General features: G+C 39.8%; 5 protein-coding genes across 6 annotated transcripts; all 5 read left to right on the forward strand.

Annotated features, from left to right (window-relative positions):
• Nucleotides 1–63: 63 nt before the first annotated feature.
• On the forward strand, nt 64–1901 carry LOC125200288 (uncharacterized). The gene is made up of 3 exons (XM_089058940.1): nt 64–498; nt 570–922; nt 1011–1901. The coding sequence occupies exons 1-3, from the start codon at nt 447–449 to the stop codon at nt 1641–1643; spliced, it is 1038 nt and encodes a 345-aa protein (XP_088915066.1). The 5' UTR covers nt 64–446; the 3' UTR covers nt 1644–1901.
• Nucleotides 1902–4538: 2637 nt separating this feature from the next.
• Nucleotides 4539–7055, forward strand: LOC125198965 (uncharacterized). The gene is made up of 5 exons (XM_048097174.1): nt 4539–4636; nt 4984–5122; nt 5331–5456; nt 5541–6240; nt 6440–7055. The coding sequence occupies exons 1-5, from the start codon at nt 4539–4541 to the stop codon at nt 6511–6513; spliced, it is 1137 nt and encodes a 378-aa protein (XP_047953131.1). The 3' UTR covers nt 6514–7055.
• A 1034-nt stretch (nt 7056–8089) lies between these two features.
• Nucleotides 8090–14535, forward strand: LOC148926731 (4-alpha-glucanotransferase DPE2-like). Of its 2 annotated transcripts, none has more exons than XM_089058936.1 (23): nt 8090–8311; nt 8883–9268; nt 9551–9668; nt 9745–9800; nt 9907–10034; nt 10146–10272; nt 10347–10543; nt 10639–10717; nt 10833–10871; nt 11047–11166; nt 11241–11342; nt 11438–11521; nt 11605–11847; nt 11937–12062; nt 12153–12227; nt 12316–12387; nt 12544–12663; nt 12740–12837; nt 12935–13094; nt 13194–13292; nt 13425–13622; nt 13812–13905; nt 14067–14535. In XM_089058936.1, exons 2-23 carry the CDS (start codon nt 8915–8917, stop codon nt 14279–14281), a joined length of 2904 nt encoding a protein of 967 aa, XP_088915062.1. In that variant the 5' UTR covers nt 8090–8311; nt 8883–8914; the 3' UTR covers nt 14282–14535. The 2 variants fall into 2 exon arrangements, with proteins under 2 accessions (XP_088915062.1, XP_088915061.1); XM_089058935.1 differs by having other exon boundaries at nt 8091–8311; nt 8896–9268.
• A 137-nt stretch (nt 14536–14672) lies between these two features.
• Nucleotides 14673–16510, forward strand: LOC148926732 (uncharacterized). Its single transcript, XM_089058937.1, has 3 exons — nt 14673–15107; nt 15179–15531; nt 15620–16510. Exons 1-3 carry the CDS (start codon nt 15056–15058, stop codon nt 16250–16252), a joined length of 1038 nt encoding a protein of 345 aa, XP_088915063.1. The 5' UTR covers nt 14673–15055; the 3' UTR covers nt 16253–16510.
• Nucleotides 16511–19147: 2637 nt separating this feature from the next.
• Nucleotides 19148–21664, forward strand: LOC148926733 (uncharacterized). The gene is made up of 5 exons (XM_089059232.1): nt 19148–19245; nt 19593–19731; nt 19940–20065; nt 20150–20849; nt 21049–21664. The coding sequence occupies exons 1-5, from the start codon at nt 19148–19150 to the stop codon at nt 21120–21122; spliced, it is 1137 nt and encodes a 378-aa protein (XP_088915358.1). The 3' UTR covers nt 21123–21664.
• Nucleotides 21665–22566: the final 902 nt, after the last annotated feature.

Below are 22566 nucleotides of genomic sequence, written 5' to 3' on the forward strand. Positions count from 1 at the left end.
ATGACATATTTGTCCCTAACAAATTACATTAATTCCAAATTTGCCCTTTAACCAAAATAAACATATATATTTTCTATTTGCCCCAAATTTTCACTCCCGCCTTCTTCTCTACATCTGCGAAAACTCCCCGCCCAAAGCAGATGGCCAACAGCTCACGGAGGTGAAGTGATTAGCGGCGAGAACAAACCGACGTCTTCTTAGGGCACACGGACAAGGTGATTTTCTTACCAATTCTCGTTCTATGTGTTGCTTAATCGTCCGTCGAATCATTCGGTGTATGTTCTCATATTATTCACGCCTTTCAGATGCATCTACGTTTTGTTGTCAACTACTGATTACCTTGCTCTCTCTCTGATATTACTTCATTTTTGTGTCATTATTTTTGTGTCATTATTTTTGTTTTTTGTTGGAGAACATGTAGTCATAAATCCAATCTGCTTGTGTGAATGATGTCTGACTCTCACATACCACCGGCATCGAAAAGCCACAACCCGAATGGTTAGTTTATGCACTGCAATTAACATGAACTTTGAGGATAAATAATTCATGAACACTTTATCGTTGTGAAGGTGGTGCTATTCGTGGTAAGACTGGTGGAATGAAGCCCGATAGGTCTAGGCGTGCTTGGTCACCTCGTGAGGAGGAAGTCCTCATACTTGCCTTGAAGGACCTAGTCACTAACCGTTGGAAGGCCGATAATGGGTTCCGAGCAGGATTCCTCACTCGTGTTGAAGAATATATCCGTCGAGAAATCCCTAACACAACTGTAAAAGCCCAACCTCATATTTCCTCTAAGATCAACACTTGGAAGAAATTCTACAATTCATTGAATTCGATGCTTGACCGTAGCGGTGTTGGATTCAACTCAGATGGTGACTGGAAGATAGAATGCAACGACGAGCAGTGGGCCCAAATCGTGAAGGTTACTCAGTCACATCTCCCCTGCTGTTCAGCATATTGTTTATCATCAGTGTGAGTTTTCATTTGAAGTTATTGTTTTTTCCTTGTAGGCTGATTCTAAAGCACGCTATATGAGGTATAAGTCTTGGCCATTTTACAATGACTGGAAGCACATATATGGGAAGGATCGTGCAGCTGGTATAAGATGCGAGGGCATGACTCAAGCTTTTGCCAAAATGGCTGCTGCCCCTTCTCCGACTGGTCGTGTCCCTTCACCAACTGGTGGTGACCCTTCTCCCATGCCGGAGCCTCATCCTGATGTGTACAATGTCAATCTAGAGGATTTGTACACCCAAGAGGAGATCCAAGAAAGCCTCAATCCGGATACCGGATGTGAAAGCTCTTACAAAAGCCACACTACATCCAACAAACCTAATCGCAAAAGGAAGGCAGGGGCTGCATTGGAATCCATCTTGGAGGCGATGTCAAAGATGAACGAAGAAACGAACCAGCGCCTGGACACTTTAACAACCCGTATCGGGTACGAGTTCGACCTAAGTGCTAAACGAACTGAAGTTTCAAAACTGCTGCGCACCGTCCCAGGTTTGGATAGGAAGCAAAAATTCCTTGCTAGCGACATACTTGTGAAGGAGCCCGAGAGGCTAGACCTTTTTATGGGCTACGACGATGATGAGAAGGCTGACTACCTCATGCATATCCTTGAGGAAAAAAATGGTAAGTGATCATACACCAAAGGGACGACATTGTTTTGGTGGACTTCAAAGCCTAGTAGCTCCAAGTATCCATTGTTTCTATATGGCTATATGTAAAAGCCTTATTACTAAACCTCTCGGCAATAGCCTCGATCTCTAGTTTTTGTTATTGGATACTCATATTTATCTTTTGTTCAGGCATGTATGGCAGACTATTAGAACTATAGGCAAGGGGGTGTCTGATTTTTTTGTATGACTGTGGGTTTGGTCCTCCACCATCCGTCCTAATGTAGAACTTCATTATTATGGTTGCATCTTTGCCTAACTGATTTACACTCCATCAACCATTTTTACAATTGGTTAACATATATACTTTTGCGGCATTTCAAAAAATATGCTTGAAAACAAGACAGGTAATTAGATCAAATGAAGAAGGATATAAATTTTTTTTTATCATGGATATTGTTAGGCTGCATCAATGCAAATGACTTCATCCAGAGGGTTTTCTCTATTTCTGAAACACTTCTTCCGTTAACTCAAATTTTTAAGAACCCTCTGCATTTAACATAATAATATAACATACGTTTGTTTATGACTTGTTTTAATCTTTGAAAAAAAATATGGTTGCAAATATTTCATTTTGTACATCAATTATAATATTTAATTTAGTTGTAGGTTAAATGTTATCCATAACTTTATTTGATTAGCCGTGATTCTAGCTATGGTATTATATATTTTAAATTATATTTGTTATTTATATTAAGACTGTGAATCTATTTAATTAGCATAATATAATTTTAAAGTGGTGGATGCACTCAATTACTAGTTTACAACTTACGGTTATATATAGGATTTGCAAATCTTCCATTAGATTTGATTCAAGGTTATTTATAATAGGATAATTGACTAGGATATTTGTCAAAAAAATAAGTATGCGATTTTTTTAAACCAACGAAGGAAAGTGTGCATTTTATTCTTGGAGAATAAATTGAAGATCTTTTCTGGGGTTTTACACTTGATTATTTCTTTACATTTTCAGCCCCCCTCCTCTAATCAATACATCCATAAAATAAAATAAAATGATTCTTCCACCCATTCCCTAAAAAACATATCACATTGTGTATTAATATTCCTCCAACAAATTGAATAAATATATGAAACATCAAGCTTCATGAAATTCATTTTATTTTACCTTTTATACACATCATCAACCCCACTACATTTAAGTCATTCACAACTTCCACTTAGTCCCATCATATAACTCCTGCGGTGAAAGGAAAATGGAGAATTCTATTGTATCATATAATACTCAAAGTAATATTCATTATTCACTTCACATCCCCCCATTACACCAAACACTGAATTAATTAGATTGGAAAGGTGAAGGAGTATGCAGTGTCATAAACTACTCAAACACCAAAATAATATTGAAATGAAAGAGTATGAAGTTAAATTCAATTAAACAAGTATGCATTGTCATAAACTACTGCCTGAGTTGCGCATTATTCCACATAAACTCAGCTATCTCGGTCCGGGTCTGGTTCCATGCTGGGGTAGATTCAACTGCATCAACATATTCCTGACCATCTCTTGTCAGCCTGGCTGAAATGTCCCCATTTGCGTGATCAAGGTCCTCAAGGTCCACAGTTGCATCACCTAGTTCCAACTCCACTGGATCAACTTGCATTTGGCTTCGAATGAAATTATGCAGAATGAAGCATGCCATTATGAGGCGCGATTGTGTTTCGATCGGGTAGAAGCTGGCACTACGTAATACCCCCCACCTCATCTTCAGAACCGCAAAAGCACGTTCGATGATATTCCGCGCCATGGTGTGCCTCATGTTAAACAATTCTTGAGGGTTTTGGGGCTTATGCGCAGCAGGTCCCCACTCCTTCAAGTGATACCGCACACCTTTGAATGGTGTGAGGAATCCTTCGCTGTTTGCATATCCATTATCGCACAAGTAATAGCAGTCTGAGTGTGGAAAGATGAGAGCTGTAAGTTAGAAACACATAGTATCCATAACCGCATCAACCGATCGCAGACTACAACCTAGCTTTCGTACCTTTAGGGACACGTAGATTGTCAACTTCTCGTGTGACAGCATCACGTAGAACACGAGCATCAGCGGCTGATCCCTCCCACCCAGGTAGGACGTAGACAAATCGCATAAACCGATCACAGACAGCCAAAGTATTGGTGGCGATGTGGCCCTTTCGTGTTCTGTACCGCGGTGCATCCCCAACACTCACACGGACGTCGATATATGTTCCATCCAATGCCCCTAGACAGCCCTAATAAAATACGAACAGTCAAGTCGATCTAAATTTATTTAAGATATGCATTTGTGTAAAACATATACAGTAACGTTTTGTTGATAATACCTTGAACCATTTCCAACGGGGATCGTCGCAATTCTCGTCCACGGGCGTGGGTTTAGACATGAATACCTCATGAAGTCCAATCACCCCTCTCAACACCTCATGAATATATCGAGAAACGGTCTGACCAGATCGTATAAAATCATACCCTACTATCCGATTCTTTTTGTGATGAGCGAGGAGGCTCAAGAGCATAGACACTTGCTCTTCCAAACTTACATATTTCCGATCGCCCAAACCCATGCGCTCACGTAGAAGCAAGCACAACCGTCCAAAGCAGTTACGATCCATCCGGAGATTGTTCACACAGTCCGTGTCAGTAGAACGCACCAGCCTATCCATACGTCGAATTTGCTTTGGTATCCTGTCTAGCATATCAATAACCACAGTTGTATCGTCTTCATTTTCACTAGTCCTCCGCCGACTAAAATACTCAGCCAAACTGAGCAGTAGCAAAGATTGTTGGCGCTGCCGACGAACCAAATCTTCAACGATTACCAAGACATTTTCAATTTCCTTTCGTTTTTTTTGTACCCGATCCATGCCTGTGAACAACTACAACACAGAGCGACCAATAGCAGTTAAAAAGCATTGCTACTTGTATTCATTTGGAAAAGCTAGCTTATGGCTTTTATCCAGGTAGATATTTTCCATCAAGTTACAAGTTTGAAAAAAATCACCTAGTACCAGAGAGTGTACAATGAACATAAATGTCACAAACATACAGGTAAATCGACCTTCAAAATGGGTTAAAGATAGTCAAATTTTCCCATTCAATCAATGTGCAAATCAGATCGGTCAAAAATAATAAAAATTAATAAATTATTACAGGACAAATCACACGAACACATCAAAGAGGATAATAACATAATGAAATTGAATTACAATCGAATTGTAGTACCTAAACCCTTTAAACCACCTCATAATTCAAATCTAAGCTCATTTGCATGTTCAATCAAATTGGGGGTAAATGATAAATGTTGCAGACAACAACCAGATACCAGCGACAACGACTATGGAGCTCGAAAGTCTACGGAACAACCAAAATGGTTTGAATTGCCGACCTTTATGGCGTGCAAGCAATGGGCTTTGAGCAGATTTGCGGCGACGGCAGATTTGCTGCGTGTGAGCAATGGGTTTCGAGCAGCGAAGGGGATGGAGAGAGAGGGTAAAAAAGGGAAGAAGAGGTGTTGGTCTGCTCAAACAATGAAACTCTGTCTACTAAACCAACTATTTTGGGGGTTAGAGTTACCCATTAAATTGGGTTAGGTAACATTTATTTTCAGCGGGCCGACTTTTTTGGAATGGGCTTGATAGAAAACAACTCATGCAGACAAACAATGAGTTGTTTAGTCCACGTCAGCATTTTCCATCCTTAACCTCCATTGATGGACTGCTCACCAATTTTGATGAACTCACAAGCCAACTTAAAGTTGGCTTACGCTTAACTCCATATGAGGTGCGTGGCTTTCTTAGTGTTATCGCTTCAATTAAAAACGATATATTGATTGAGTATGATTCAATAATCTCCTCTGAAATGCAGAATTTGTTCATACGGCTCACTAATTTGAAGGGTTCGACGGTCCGTCCGCCAACAACTGTCGAGTCGCAAGTCGTGTTGGCCGTGGGCATGGACCCCTCGAGATTAAAGCAATTGGCTCAAACTATCTCTGGTTCACACTCTAAAAATCTTGGTCTGAACAACACCGAATTTGGCCGGGTTAAGCAAGTTCGTCTCTCGTCGATCTTACAACACTCCCTCAGCAACAATGGAGGCAGTCCTTCACCGTCACCCTCTCCTTCTCAATCTCCCATGTCGAAACCTGACCACCATAACCGCCACCATCACCACCACCACCATCATCATCACGCTGCTCCTGCCGTTTCGCCTTCTCCATCAACTGCGAGTGGTGGGTCTTTCAGCGGGAGAGGATCACCAGCATCCACACCCGCACCAGCTCCTGCAAAAACTGAGCCTCCGTGTCCTTTTGGTCACAATAACTGGTATCCGTGGAAGCACAGGCATTCTCGGATGGCACCTACTGCACCACCAGTTTACGCACCATACATAGCTCCATCGCAGCCAAGGCAAAAGGATACACCGGCGCCAGAAATTGCTCCAGCTTCCGCAGAACGGCCATCTCCAATTGCATCTCATGCTTATAACTGGCCCCCCTCACCAAGTGAACACCGTGCAAGGCCTCAGGACGTGATGTCAATAACATCACCTGCTCCATCTCCATGTGAGTATATGAATAAGCTACAATTCTTGAACTATAACGCTGACCACTGAATCACCTCGAGGAAAAGGATTAGTCAGGGATTGAGACAACGACATTCCTAAAATCTTTTTCTTTCAAGAATTATGCATACAATGGTGATAAGTTTACACGATTACACCCGTTGAAATATGTTGATATGATTATATTTTCTTTCCTGCAGCTTCTGCAAAGACATACTCCTCAAAACCATGGATTCTGCTGATGTTTACATTGGTCAGGATGGCACTGTTGTAGCTGCAGAGAACGATAGAGCACCTTTCTGGTTAGAGGAGGTACTCCACGAAAACTGAAATAACTAATTTTATCCAACCAAGCATTCTAAACTTGAGTTTTGCTGGTGAGAGCGACACACCCAAAGGGGCTTACCTCACTGTGAGTGCATATACGTTGTTGTGTTGTACGTGTAAATATGCGAGTAAAAAAATGATCTTGGTGGCTTAACAGCATGAAGGTCAAAGTCTCATAGGTGACAGGCTTCTCATGGTGTTGTAATGCCACTGATTTGTGTATTATGTCTCTTCTGCATAAATTTGAGGAGAGAAAACCAACAAATGTAAACAGCACCCTTTTCTTTTATTTTTTCTTTCTTTTCGGTATCAAATCTCTTACGAGTAGCCACGATTTTCCACATATGATTTCCACGTGGTCTGTAATTTATCAGCTGGGAGCTTTAGGAGAGGTCTACATTGAATCAGACATACTCTTTCTGTTGTCTTGTGAAGGATCTCACCATATTAGCAGCTGAGGAAGCAATAAGAATTGTTTCTTCTTAGTCATTTACCCCTTTCTTTTTTTTTCTTTTTTCTTTTTTTTTTTAAATTTTTTTTTAATTACAGCTGTTTTATTAGGATGTAGTATTCCTTTATATGGCAAAATCATGATACAGCTGTGATTGAGGTTACATGTGCTGATTTACCCATGCTTCATACCCAATTTTTGCTTCATCTATTTGGTAAGTTAGTTTGAGACAACACGTTCCTATTCTTATAGGAGTATATAACACATTACAGGACAAAATATATGCCCCACTTAAAAGTAACACAAATATCAAAATCATACAATCAGTGATGCATACCTATAAACAATTTTAAATATGTTTAAAATCGTGAAAACTAATGAAACCATTTTAAAGGTACTTGTAAAATGTGACTTGATCTATAAAGTGAAAGCCGTAAATAAATACATCATGTTACAATTGTAATATTTTCAAATTCAGGCTAAATCAGATCAGAGTAAAGGCTATATATTGAGCATAGCTGCATAAGCCTTGAATTATTTCGATAAAGTGTCTTCGATTTTCTAATTAGAGTCAAATCTCAAAAGTGTATAACGCTTAAAAAATAGACATTGTAATGATTTTCAACGAAGATATTTGTTTGCCAACAATAGTATTCAAATACACTGATCCCATTTGAGAAAAACTGGGACCGCAGAGGTTGCGATCGTTTATTTGCCATTTTCTTGTGCTTTTTTGCAATGTTCATGTCCAAAGGGTTGCGACAACAATACTTTAGAGTGAATGAGAGAGAAAGAGAATTATGACCATACAAAATGTTGATTTTTTTCAATCTCACGTAACTGTAATTAAATTATCAAAAAATCCTGGAAATAAGAGATTTTTCTGTAGGAACCGCCGTAATACGGCAAGACGGTAGCTTTATTTGGAGAAAATTCAGGGTCCGAGTCAAAACGCAGAATTTTGATTGAGCAAAGTGGGATTATTAAAATAAAACAGGAATTAAATCTTGCTTGTGCATTCTTTCACTTAAGTGTGAGTGTGTCACCTCAATTCTCAGTTTAACAACTTGAGAGGTAGGGGTTATTAATTATATTTTGCTTCACATGGCAAAATATCTCATCTTTGTCTATCTCCATCGCAATTCGCAACCCTATAAAAAAATCGTTCCTACACAAAAATGCAATAAATATATAGTATATCAGTCGCTCTTTTCACTATTTCAAGATACACCGAGAGACCCACCGCCTTCTTCTTCCTCCATTCTATAATCTCGCATTGCTAGCAAGGAAAAAGGTGCGTTCTTGATTTTCTTAAATATGAGGAAACATAATCATGCTTGGATTCGTTCTTGATTCTTTATGTGGTGTGCTGTTGTGCACTTTAGTGGTGTTTTTTTTTTAATTATCAGAAACTGTGGTATATTTGCTGGTTCAGTTAAAGAATTTAGCAGTTTGAGTGGTATGTGATCACTCTCAAGTCTCACCATTCACCAACTTTTTTCTTTAAAATTCCACCTTTTCAACTTTCTTGATTTTTTAGTCTGGATGCCGATATCGTGCTGTTTGTCTATAGAAATGTTCTCTCACTTCTCATGAATTAGGAATATTGAATTCGATACTGAAGAACAAATTTGTCTGTTTCGCAATTGCCTTTTTACATCTTAGTAGTTTATATTACTATTTGATTACACAACTCTTAAAATGTTTGAGCTGTTTAAAATGGTTTTAAGCTTGAAAAGTGAATCTAATAGCCATTTCAAAGCCACATTTGTAACTGTGTTGTTTGCTTTTATAAATGAACCCATAATTTGAGGTAGAAAGCCAAATTATTTGTTGCTTTTGTTACCAATTAACCCCATCTGCAGCACCCTGTTGCAGTTGACATCTTGTCCAAGAAATGTCAAACCTGAGTCTGTTAATCGGGGGAAAGCCGTCCAATTCGGTGATTATTAGCTTCAGAATACCGTACTTCACCCACTGGGGGCAGCAGATACTTGTGTGTGGCTCTGAACGTGTCCTTGGCTCGTGGGACGTGAAGAAAGGCCTTCTTTTGAGGCCCGCTCACCACGGGGATGATCTGATATGGTCTGGTAGTCTCTCTGTCCCGGCTGGTTTTACTTGCGAGTACAGCTACTATGTGGTAGATGATAAGAAAAACGTGATAAGATGGGAGGCGGGTAAGAAGAGAAAAATGTCATTGCCTGATAGTGCTCAACATGGGCAGTTGCTTGAGCTTCATGATCTATGGCAGGTGACTAATTTTTCATGTCTTTTCCTATCACCACATTGTTGTGGATATCTTTCTTTATGCGTATGTCTTGTATACTGTTCATGTGTTTTGGTTCTTCCTTTTGTTGGAGTTCTTGAGTTAACAATTGATTGATGACATTTCTTTTGGATTGATTAGTTATGCTAAAATTAGACGCGTATTTTGGAGGAGCTAGATATTTTGTAAAAGAAATATTTTCACTGGCAGGCCATATTTATCACGAGAAGAAGCTGCTAACTGAATTTTTCTGTATTCTAACTGCAGACTGGTTCTGATGATCTAGTTTTAAGAAGTGCATTTAAAAATGTCATATTTCGAAACAGTGCTAGTCTGAAAATCGAGAGACCCCTCGAATCAGTTCAGAATGTGTCGGATAATGAAGGTAAAGGACTTATGTTTATCTTTGGGTATCATTTCATCCTAGAGATACTAATTTGACATACTAATGTGTTGAACAGATTCAGTTGTCGTGCAATTCCGCATTTGCTGCCCGAATATTGAAGCTGACACATCGGTGAGTCCTTATTTTCCAAATCCCGTTTAGGTCCGAGCAATTTTAACATCGTGGAATTTGTTGAATCTCGAGTTTAATACATGGTTTCTTGTGTGAATATCGGTAGGTATATGTGATCGGTAGTCCTTCGAAGCTGGGGCAGTGGAAGACTGAGGGTGCCCTCAAACTCAGTTATGCCGGTGAATCAGTATGGGTGGCTGAATCTGTATTGAAGAAGGATGAATTTCCCGTAAAATATCCTTCATGTGTCTGCTGTAGGCACGAGGAACTGATTTATTAGATTCTCGTAACTACTAATATATATGTCTCTATCACGTATATCTCTGTTTCCTTAACAATGCTCACATATAGATATTGCAAATACGGCAAAACTAAAAAACTAGCCCTGGAAATTGGTGCTAATAGAGAACTCTCTGTCAATTTCTCAGCCGGTCAACCCAACTACATTATCCTTTCAGATGGCCAAATCAGAGTTAGTTATACATGTTTGTTTTTTCCTTGTTAATTTGAACCCTTAATATCAAAGTAACCCGATTGTTTTGTCAGGATATGCCTTGGAGGGGTGCCGGAGTAGCTATCCCCATGTTTTCCCTGCGGTCAGAGGCTGATTTGGGAGTTGGGGAGTTTCTTGATCTGAAGTTACTAGTCGACTGGTCAGTCAACTCGGGCTTCCATTTGGTTCAGCTTTTGCCAATTAACGATACCTCTGTACACGGAATGTGGTGGGACTCGTACCCCTACAGGTAAACAAACAGCCATATATAGTGAAATGTTTTGCTACTACATACATCACGTTGTCGACCATTTTAAATTAATGCTTGAATCTTCTGTCTTGTAGCTCTCTCTCGGTATTTGCATTACATCCGTTATACCTAAGAGTGCAGGCCCTCTCAGAAAATCTTTCAGAGGATATCAAGGTACGGTCTTGTAAATGCCGATTATTGTATAACATAGTAAAGTATCTCCGAGCCACAGGTGCATTTTCGTGGAAATAATGCAAACTTCATGTTTTACTTTTTTCGCCCCATGCAGCAAGAGATAGAGCAGACGAGAAAAGACCTTGATAAAAAGGTACCACTATTTCTTTTACTCTGTAACATATATGTTAATGCATGTATCCGCTATTTCCACCATGATATCATATGCATTGTTCGTTGTTTAAGATTGCTAAATTGATAAAGTTGGACCCGAAGGCGGAAGCATGCTTACAACCCACGATTCCAACTTTTCATATTTGCTCTTGCAGGATGTCGATTATGACGCTACCATGGCTGCAAAACTTTCGATTGCCAAGAAGATTTATGCTAAGGAGAAGGAAACTATACTTGGTTCGGCAGAATTCCAGAATTATTTTTCCGAGAACCAGGTTACTATATCTTTACCAAATTTACGGCTTTAACACTTTTTATGATTCTAAATTATAATTTTCTTGGATGATAGGAATGGTTGAAACCCTACGCGGCATTCTGTTTTCTGAGGGACTTTTTTGAAACATCGGATCACAGTCAGTGGGGTCGTTTTTCTAATTTTTCTACAGACAAGGTGACGGGGTGATGAATTAGTTTAACTCCGTTTACTTATATAAACTATTCCGATGCCAACCTCAGTTGTGTCAACCGTTTTTCCTTTATTTTCAGCTTGAGAAACTAGTCTCCAAAGAGAGCTTGCACTATGATATAATTGGATTTCATTACTACATCCAATTCCATTTACACAAACAAGTATGTATTCAATTTCAGTTTCAAAGCGTTTGTCTTCGATCTGAATTGCCATCGAGCAATTAGGGTTATTTTTGTGTTAATAGTTATCAGAAGCTGCTGAATATGCGAGAAAGAAAGGAGTAGTATTAAAAGGAGATCTTCCGATTGGAGTTGACCGCAACAGCGTAGATACTTGGGTATATCCAACTCTCTTTCGCATGAACACCTCGACCGGGGCTCCACCAGATTATTTTGATAAAAACGGACAAAATTGGGGCTTTCCGACTTATAATTGGGAAGAAATGTCCAAGGACAACTATGGCTGGTGGCGTGGTCGTTTATCACAGGTCCCATGCTCGACTTCTTCTAATCATACTCATCCCTTTTCATATGTGGTTTGAGTTTGTAATAACATGTTTTCTGTCTTTGTTTGCAGATGGCTAAGTACTTCACGGCATACAGGATCGATCACATTCTGGGCTTCTTCAGAATCTGGGAGCTTCCGGATCATTCCATGACGGGTCTCTGTGGAAAGTTCCGACCATCTATTCCTCTTAGCCAGGCATATATCTTAAATTTCAACCTTTGTACTCAATATTCTCGCCTATATTTTAGGCTTTTTGTTCACACACTTCAGCGATTATTATTGTAGGAAGAACTCGAAAAGGAAGGAATATGGGACTTTAATCGTTTGAGCCGCCCATACATTACAAAATCACTGTTACAGGTGCAAGTCTCGCTTGGGCTTTGTAGCATATAGTAACTAATGCATTTTCATATACGTATAATATTGCATCCACACGATTTTATTTCAGGAGAAGTTTGGAGCTTTGTGGACTGTAGTTGCTTCCAATTTCTTAAACGAATATCAGAAGGACCATTACGAGGTGTGATATATAGTCGAGAGCACATACGCGTTTCTTATCTTTTGATTACTCTTAACTGCACGCTGAATTAAAAAACCGAGGTCAACTAGTGAAACATGTAAAGAGCATAGCTACTCAGCTCAAAAGCGTTGATTCTACTCCACGTGATCAATGCAGTTCAAGGAGGACAGCAATACCGAAAAGAAAATTGCGGCCAAGCTGAAGTCGTGCTTGGAAAGATCAATCTTTTTGGAGAGTGAAGATAAACTTCGCCGCAGCCTCTTTGATCTTATTCAGGCAAGTATATGAAATGATCTCTTTCTCCATACTAGCTTGAGAAGGGATATTATAATATCTTTGAATACTATTGCAGAATGTCGTCCTCCTTAGAGACCCCGAAGATCCCAAGATGTTTTATCCCCGTTTCAACCTTGAAGACACGTCGAGCTTTACTGGTTTAGACCAGCACAGGTAGATGCTGTATTTGTACTGGAAAAAACATTTCATCATATATTTTCTCTTTCCGGTCACAATTGTTTATCTCTGACTAGCAACCACATTTTCGCAGCCAGAATGTGTTGAAAAGACTATATTACGATTACTATTTCCAGAGGCAAGAGGATCTGTGGCGTCAAAATGCGCTCAAGACATTGCCGGCTCTGTTGAACTCATCCGATATGCTGGCTTGTGGCGAAGATCTTGGCTTAATTCCTTCTTGCGTTCACCCTGTATGATTTTGTATCAAATCTCTTTACAAAACGCGAAACGCTTTTTTGTGTACCAAACTTTACAATATGCTCAAAATCTTGATTTATTCTTTGATGCAGGTGATGCAAGAATTAGGTTTGATTGGACTGCGCATACAACGCATGCCCAATGAGCCCGGGCTTGAATTCGGCATCCCCTCGCAATATAGCTATATGACAGTAACAGCCTGTTCCTAAACTATTTTTCTTGTGCATAAGTTTGATATGAAACGAACCGATGGCTATATTTGTGCCCTTGAAGAGTAGTAGTAGTAATAGGATAGAATAAAATGGTTTTCTGTTGCCGTTTAGGTATGTGCTCCATCGTGCCACGACTGCTCAACTCTCCGTGCTTGGTGGGAAGAAGATGAAGAGCGAAGGCGCAATTTTTTCAAGGCGATGCTGGGCTCCGACATGCTCCCACCCGACAGGTGTACTCCACAGATCGCACACTTCATTTTGCGGCAGCACGTTGAATCCCCATCCATGTGGGCGATTTTCCCGCTTCAGGTATTTCAAATAGCTGTGGTGGACGCTCTAATACGAAACATGATAGTTTTGATGGGATTTGAACACGTGATCTTGTTCGTATGCGTTTTAAACTCACGAAATGGGATTCGTTTTTTTGGTCGGGATTTGAACTCATGATCGCCGTTCTTCTGTATTTTGAACACACGACATGATATTCGTCTTTATCAGGATTTGCTAGCGCTGAAAGAAGAATACACAACACGCCCTGCTGTTGAGGAGACGATAAACGACCCCACGAATCCAAAACACTATTGGCGGTTCAGTATGTCATCTCCCTCAACCTGCAAGAATAGATGCCTATGAACTCTCTTTCTCTCGTTATTATGTCTTATAGCTTGAAATCTGCAACGATCTATGCATCTTCTTCTTGATCATTTATATATACGTCGTCTAGTTTCTTACCATAGGTTGTGTCTCGATCAGGAGTACACGTCACAATAGAGTCCTTGAAGAAGGATAAAGAGCTCGTATTGGCCATCAAGGATCTCATCCGCAGCAGTGGCCGTTCGTGCCCTTCTTCTCAGGGCGACGAGGTGCAGGAGGCGAAACTCGGCAAGGAGGTGGTAAAGCAACAGCCTGCAAATGGTGGTGGTCAGTTAAAAGGAGCAACTCCAAAAGCAGCAGCAGTCAAAGCTTGATTTGCTTTTGGAAATTAGAAGACAAAAAATTTAGTGGGAAAAGTGACCGTTGAAATTGTGATTTTATATATTATACATATAAAGATTGATTTTGCTCCCACAAAGTAAAATCAAACTATCCGTGTTTCTTGATAGATGATAATATAGTTAGGGTTCGTTTGATTAGATGAGTAGACTTCAAAAAATTTTGAAGGTTTGGTTTGCTACCTTCAAGTTTGTGGCAGAGTATATTTTCCAAAATGGTGTTTGGTTCTTTTAGTTGTGTTACAACATGTGGCTTACATCGGTGTTTGTCTGCATTAGTTGGAAGCAGGTTTTATTGGATTGTATGACATATTTGTCCCTAACAAATTACATTAATTCCAAATTTGCCCTTTAACCAAAATAAACATATATATTTTCTATTTGCCCCAAATTTTCACTCCCGCCTTCTTCTCTACATCTGCGAAAACTCCCCGCCCAAAGCAGATGGCCAACAGCTCACGGAGGTGAAGTGATTAGCGGCGAGAACAAACCGACGTCTTCTTAGGGCACACGGACAAGGTGATTTTCTTACCAATTCTCGTTCTATGTGTTGCTTAATCGTCCGTCGAATCATTCGGTGTATGTTCTCATATTATTCACGCCTTTCAGATGCATCTACGTTTTGTTGTCAACTACTGATTACCTTGCTCTCTCTCTGATATTACTTCATTTTTGTGTCATTATTTTTGTGTCATTATTTTTGTTTTTTGTTGGAGAACATGTAGTCATAAATCCAATCTGCTTGTGTGAATGATGTCTGACTCTCACATACCACCGGCATCGAAAAGCCACAACCCGAATGGTTAGTTTATGCACTGCAATTAACATGAACTTTGAGGATAAATAATTCATGAACACTTTATCGTTGTGAAGGTGGTGCTATTCGTGGTAAGACTGGTGGAATGAAGCCCGATAGGTCTAGGCGTGCTTGGTCACCTCGTGAGGAGGAAGTCCTCATACTTGCCTTGAAGGACCTAGTCACTAACCGTTGGAAGGCCGATAATGGGTTCCGAGCAGGATTCCTCACTCGTGTTGAAGAATATATCCGTCGAGAAATCCCTAACACAACTGTAAAAGCCCAACCTCATATTTCCTCTAAGATCAACACTTGGAAGAAATTCTACAATTCATTGAATTCGATGCTTGACCGTAGCGGTGTTGGATTCAACTCAGATGGTGACTGGAAGATAGAATGCAACGACGAGCAGTGGGCCCAAATCGTGAAGGTTACTCAGTCACATCTCCCCTGCTGTTCAGCATATTGTTTATCATCAGTGTGAGTTTTCATTTGAAGTTATTGTTTTTTCCTTGTAGGCTGATTCTAAAGCACGCTATATGAGGTATAAGTCTTGGCCATTTTACAATGACTGGAAGCACATATATGGGAAGGATCGTGCAGCTGGTATAAGATGCGAGGGCATGACTCAAGCTTTTGCCAAAATGGCTGCTGCCCCTTCTCCGACTGGTCGTGTCCCTTCACCAACTGGTGGTGACCCTTCTCCCATGCCGGAGCCTCATCCTGATGTGTACAATGTCAATCTAGAGGATTTGTACACCCAAGAGGAGATCCAAGAAAGCCTCAATCCGGATACCGGATGTGAAAGCTCTTACAAAAGCCACACTACATCCAACAAACCTAATCGCAAAAGGAAGGCAGGGGCTGCATTGGAATCCATCTTGGAGGCGATGTCAAAGATGAACGAAGAAACGAACCAGCGCCTGGACACTTTAACAACCCGTATCGGGTACGAGTTCGACCTAAGTGCTAAACGAACTGAAGTTTCAAAACTGCTGCGCACCGTCCCAGGTTTGGATAGGAAGCAAAAATTCCTTGCTAGCGACATACTTGTGAAGGAGCCCGAGAGGCTAGACCTTTTTATGGGCTACGACGATGATGAGAAGGCTGACTACCTCATGCATATCCTTGAGGAAAAAAATGGTAAGTGATCATACACCAAAGGGACGACATTGTTTTGGTGGACTTCAAAGCCTAGTAGCTCCAAGTATCCATTGTTTCTATATGGCTATATGTAAAAGCCTTATTACTAAACCTCTCGGCAATAGCCTCGATCTCTAGTTTTTGTTATTGGATACTCATATTTATCTTTTGTTCAGGCATGTATGGCAGACTATTAGAACTATAGGCAAGGGGGTGTCTGATTTTTTTGTATGACTGTGGGTTTGGTCCTCCACCATCCGTCCTAATGTAGAACTTCATTATTATGGTTGCATCTTTGCCTAACTGATTTACACTCCATCAACCATTTTTACAATTGGTTAACATATATACTTTTGCGGCATTTCAAAAAATATGCTTGAAAACAAGACAGGTAATTAGATCAAATGAAGAAGGATATAAATTTTTTTTTATCATGGATATTGTTAGGCTGCATCAATGCAAATGACTTCATCCAGAGGGTTTTCTCTATTTCTGAAACACTTCTTCCGTTAACTCAAATTTTTAAGAACCCTCTGCATTTAACATAATAATATAACATACGTTTGTTTATGACTTGTTTTAATCTTTGAAAAAAAATATGGTTGCAAATATTTCATTTTGTACATCAATTATAATATTTAATTTAGTTGTAGGTTAAATGTTATCCATAACTTTATTTGATTAGCCGTGATTCTAGCTATGGTATTATATATTTTAAATTATATTTGTTATTTATATTAAGACTGTGAATCTATTTAATTAGCATAATATAATTTTAAAGTGGTGGATGCACTCAATTACTAGTTTACAACTTACGGTTATATATAGGATTTGCAAATCTTCCATTAGATTTGATTCAAGGTTATTTATAATAGGATAATTGACTAGGATATTTGTCAAAAAAATAAGTATGCGATTTTTTTAAACCAACGAAGGAAAGTGTGCATTTTATTCTTGGAGAATAAATTGAAGATCTTTTCTGGGGTTTTACACTTGATTATTTCTTTACATTTTCAGCCCCCCTCCTCTAATCAATACATCCATAAAATAAAATAAAATGATTCTTCCACCCATTCCCTAAAAAACATATCACATTGTGTATTAATATTCCTCCAACAAATTGAATAAATATATGAAACATCAAGCTTCATGAAATTCATTTTATTTTACCTTTTATACACATCATCAACCCCACTACATTTAAGTCATTCACAACTTCCACTTAGTCCCATCATATAACTCCTGCGGTGAAAGGAAAATGGAGAATTCTATTGTATCATATAATACTCAAAGTAATATTCATTATTCACTTCACATCCCCCCATTACACCAAACACTGAATTAATTAGATTGGAAAGGTGAAGGAGTATGCAGTGTCATAAACTACTCAAACACCAAAATAATATTGAAATGAAAGAGTATGAAGTTAAATTCAATTAAACAAGTATGCATTGTCATAAACTACTGCCTGAGTTGCGCATTATTCCACATAAACTCAGCTATCTCGGTCCGGGTCTGGTTCCATGCTGGGGTAGATTCAACTGCATCAACATATTCCTGACCATCTCTTGTCAGCCTGGCTGAAATGTCCCCATTTGCGTGATCAAGGTCCTCAAGGTCCACAGTTGCATCACCTAGTTCCAACTCCACTGGATCAACTTGCATTTGGCTTCGAATGAAATTATGCAGAATGAAGCATGCCATTATGAGGCGCGATTGTGTTTCGATCGGGTAGAAGCTGGCACTACGTAATACCCCCCACCTCATCTTCAGAACCGCAAAAGCACGTTCGATGATATTCCGCGCCATGGTGTGCCTCATGTTAAACAATTCTTGAGGGTTTTGGGGCTTATGCGCAGCAGGTCCCCACTCCTTCAAGTGATACCGCACACCTTTGAATGGTGTGAGGAATCCTTCGCTGTTTGCATATCCATTATCGCACAAGTAATAGCAGTCTGAGTGTGGAAAGATGAGAGCTGTAAGTTAGAAACACATAGTATCCATAACCGCATCAACCGATCGCAGACTACAACCTAGCTTTCGTACCTTTAGGGACACGTAGATTGTCAACTTCTCGTGTGACAGCATCACGTAGAACACGAGCATCAGCGGCTGATCCCTCCCACCCAGGTAGGACGTAGACAAATCGCATAAACCGATCACAGACAGCCAAAGTATTGGTGGCGATGTGGCCCTTTCGTGTTCTGTACCGCGGTGCATCCCCAACACTCACACGGACGTCGATATATGTTCCATCCAATGCCCCTAGACAGCCCTAATAAAATACGAACAGTCAAGTCGATCTAAATTTATTTAAGATATGCATTTGTGTAAAACATATACAGTAACGTTTTGTTGATAATACCTTGAACCATTTCCAACGGGGATCGTCGCAATTCTCGTCCACGGGCGTGGGTTTAGACATGAATACCTCATGAAGTCCAATCACCCCTCTCAACACCTCATGAATATATCGAGAAACGGTCTGACCAGATCGTATAAAATCATACCCTACTATCCGATTCTTTTTGTGATGAGCGAGGAGGCTCAAGAGCATAGACACTTGCTCTTCCAAACTTACATATTTCCGATCGCCCAAACCCATGCGCTCACGTAGAAGCAAGCACAACCGTCCAAAGCAGTTACGATCCATCCGGAGATTGTTCACACAGTCCGTGTCAGTAGAACGCACCAGCCTATCCATACGTCGAATTTGCTTTGGTATCCTGTCTAGCATATCAATAACCACAGTTGTATCGTCTTCATTTTCACTAGTCCTCCGCCGACTAAAATACTCAGCCAAACTGAGCAGTAGCAAAGATTGTTGGCGCTGCCGACGAACCAAATCTTCAACGATTACCAAGACATTTTCAATTTCCTTTCGTTTTTTTTGTACCCGATCCATGCCTGTGAACAACTACAACACAGAGCGACCAATAGCAGTTAAAAAGCATTGCTACTTGTATTCATTTGGAAAAGCTAGCTTATGGCTTTTATCCAGGTAGATATTTTCCATCAAGTTACAAGTTTGAAAAAAATCACCTAGTACCAGAGAGTGTACAATGAACATAAATGTCACAAACATACAGGTAAATCGACCTTCAAAATGGGTTAAAGATAGTCAAATTTTCCCATTCAATCAATGTGCAAATCAGATCGGTCAAAAATAATAAAAATTAATAAATTATTACAGGACAAATCACACGAACACATCAAAGAGGATAATAACATAATGAAATTGAATTACAATCGAATTGTAGTACCTAAACCCTTTAAACCACCTCATAATTCAAATCTAAGCTCATTTGCATGTTCAATCAAATTGGGGGTAAATGATAAATGTTGCAGACAACAACCAGATACCAGCGACAACGACTATGGAGCTCGAAAGTCTACGGAACAACCAAAATGGTTTGAATTGCCGACCTTTATGGCGTGCAAGCAATGGGCTTTGAGCAGATTTGCGGCGACGGCAGATTTGCTGCGTGTGAGCAATGGGTTTCGAGCAGCGAAGGGGATGGAGAGAGAGGGTAAAAAAGGGAAGAAGAGGTGTTGGTCTGCTCAAACAATGAAACTCTGTCTACTAAACCAACTATTTTGGGGGTTAGAGTTACCCATTAAATTGGGTTAGGTAACATTTATTTTCAGCGGGCCGACTTTTTTGGAATGGGCTTGATAGAAAACAACTCATGCAGACAAACAATGAGTTGTTTAGTCCACGTCAGCATTTTCCATCCTTAACCTCCATTGATGGACTGCTCACCAATTTTGATGAACTCACAAGCCAACTTAAAGTTGGCTTACGCTTAACTCCATATGAGGTGCGTGGCTTTCTTAGTGTTATCGCTTCAATTAAAAACGATATATTGATTGAGTATGATTCAATAATCTCCTCTGAAATGCAGAATTTGTTCATACGGCTCACTAATTTGAAGGGTTCGACGGTCCGTCCGCCAACAACTGTCGAGTCGCAAGTCGTGTTGGCCGTGGGCATGGACCCCTCGAGATTAAAGCAATTGGCTCAAACTATCTCTGGTTCACACTCTAAAAATCTTGGTCTGAACAACACCGAATTTGGCCGGGTTAAGCAAGTTCGTCTCTCGTCGATCTTACAACACTCCCTCAGCAACAATGGAGGCAGTCCTTCACCGTCACCCTCTCCTTCTCAATCTCCCATGTCGAAACCTGACCACCATAACCGCCACCATCACCACCACCACCATCATCATCACGCTGCTCCTGCCGTTTCGCCTTCTCCATCAACTGCGAGTGGTGGGTCTTTCAGCGGGAGAGGATCACCAGCATCCACACCCGCACCAGCTCCTGCAAAAACTGAGCCTCCGTGTCCTTTTGGTCACAATAACTGGTATCCGTGGAAGCACAGGCATTCTCGGATGGCACCTACTGCACCACCAGTTTACGCACCATACATAGCTCCATCGCAGCCAAGGCAAAAGGATACACCGGCGCCAGAAATTGCTCCAGCTTCCGCAGAACGGCCATCTCCAATTGCATCTCATGCTTATAACTGGCCCCCCTCACCAAGTGAACACCGTGCAAGGCCTCAGGACGTGATGTCAATAACATCACCTGCTCCATCTCCATGTGAGTATATGAATAAGCTACAATTCTTGAACTATAACGCTGACCACTGAATCACCTCGAGGAAAAGGATTAGTCAGGGATTGAGACAACGACATTCCTAAAATCTTTTTCTTTCAAGAATTATGCATACAATGGTGATAAGTTTACACGATTACACCCGTTGAAATATGTTGATATGATTATATTTTCTTTCCTGCAGCTTCTGCAAAGACATACTCCTCAAAACCATGGATTCTGCTGATGTTTACATTGGTCAGGATGGCACTGTTGTAGCTGCAGAGAACGATAGAGCACCTTTCTGGTTAGAGGAGGTACTCCACGAAAACTGAAATAACTAATTTTATCCAACCAAGCATTCTAAACTTGAGTTTTGCTGGTGAGAGCGACACACCCAAAGGGGCTTACCTCACTGTGAGTGCATATACGTTGTTGTGTTGTACGTGTAAATATGCGAGTAAAAAAATGATCTTGGTGGCTTAACAGCATGAAGGTCAAAGTCTCATAGGTGACAGGCTTCTCATGGTGTTGTAATGCCACTGATTTGTGTATTATGTCTCTTCTGCATAAATTTGAGGAGAGAAAACCAACAAATGTAAACAGCACCCTTTTCTTTTATTTTTTCTTTCTTTTCGGTATCAAATCTCTTACGAGTAGCCACGATTTTCCACATATGATTTCCACGTGGTCTGTAATTTATCAGCTGGGAGCTTTAGGAGAGGTCTACATTGAATCAGACATACTCTTTCTGTTGTCTTGTGAAGGATCTCACCATATTAGCAGCTGAGGAAGCAATAAGAATTGTTTCTTCTTAGTCATTTACCCCTTTCTTTTTTTTTCTTTTTTCTTTTTTTTTTTAAATTTTTTTTTAATTACAGCTGTTTTATTAGGATGTAGTATTCCTTTATATGGCAAAATCATGATACAGCTGTGATTGAGGTTACATGTGCTGATTTACCCATGCTTCATACCCAATTTTTGCTTCATCTATTTGGTAAGTTAGTTTGAGACAACACGTTCCTATTCTTATAGGAGTATATAACACATTACAGGACAAAATATATGCCCCACTTAAAAGTAACACAAATATCAAAATCATACAATCAGTGATGCATACCTATAAACAATTTTAAATATGTTTAAAATCGTGAAAACTAATGAAACCATTTTAAAGGTACTTGTAAAATGTGACTTGATCTATAAAGTGAAAGCCGTAAATAAATACATCATGTTACAATTGTAATATTTTCAAATTCAGGCTAAATCAGATCAGAGTAAAGGCTATATATTGAGCATAGCTGCATAAGCCTTGAATTATTTCGATAAAGTGTCTTCGATTTTCTAATTAGAGTCAAATCTCAAAAGTGTATAACGCTTAAAAAATAGACATTGTAATGATTTTCAACGAAGATATTTGTTTGCCAACAATAGTATTCAAATACACTGATCCCATTTGAGAAAAACTGGGACCGCAGAGGTTGCGATCGTTTATTTGCCATTTTCTTGTGCTTTTTTGCAATGTTCATGTCCAAAGGGTTGCGACAACAATACTTTAGAGTGAATGAGAGAGAAAGAGAATTATGACCATACAAAATGTTGATTTTTTTCAATCTCACGTAACTGTAATTAAATTATCAAAAAATCCTGGAAATAAGAGATTTTTCTGTAGGAACCGCCGTAATACGGCAAGACGGTAGCTTTATTTGGAGAAAATTCAGGG

Source organism: Salvia hispanica, chromosome 5 (assembly GCF_029641045.1).
Source record: "Salvia hispanica isolate PSC_SH4W2 chromosome 5, Shi_PSC_v1, whole genome shotgun sequence".
Lineage (NCBI taxonomy): Eukaryota > Viridiplantae > Streptophyta > Magnoliopsida > Lamiales > Lamiaceae > Salvia > Salvia hispanica.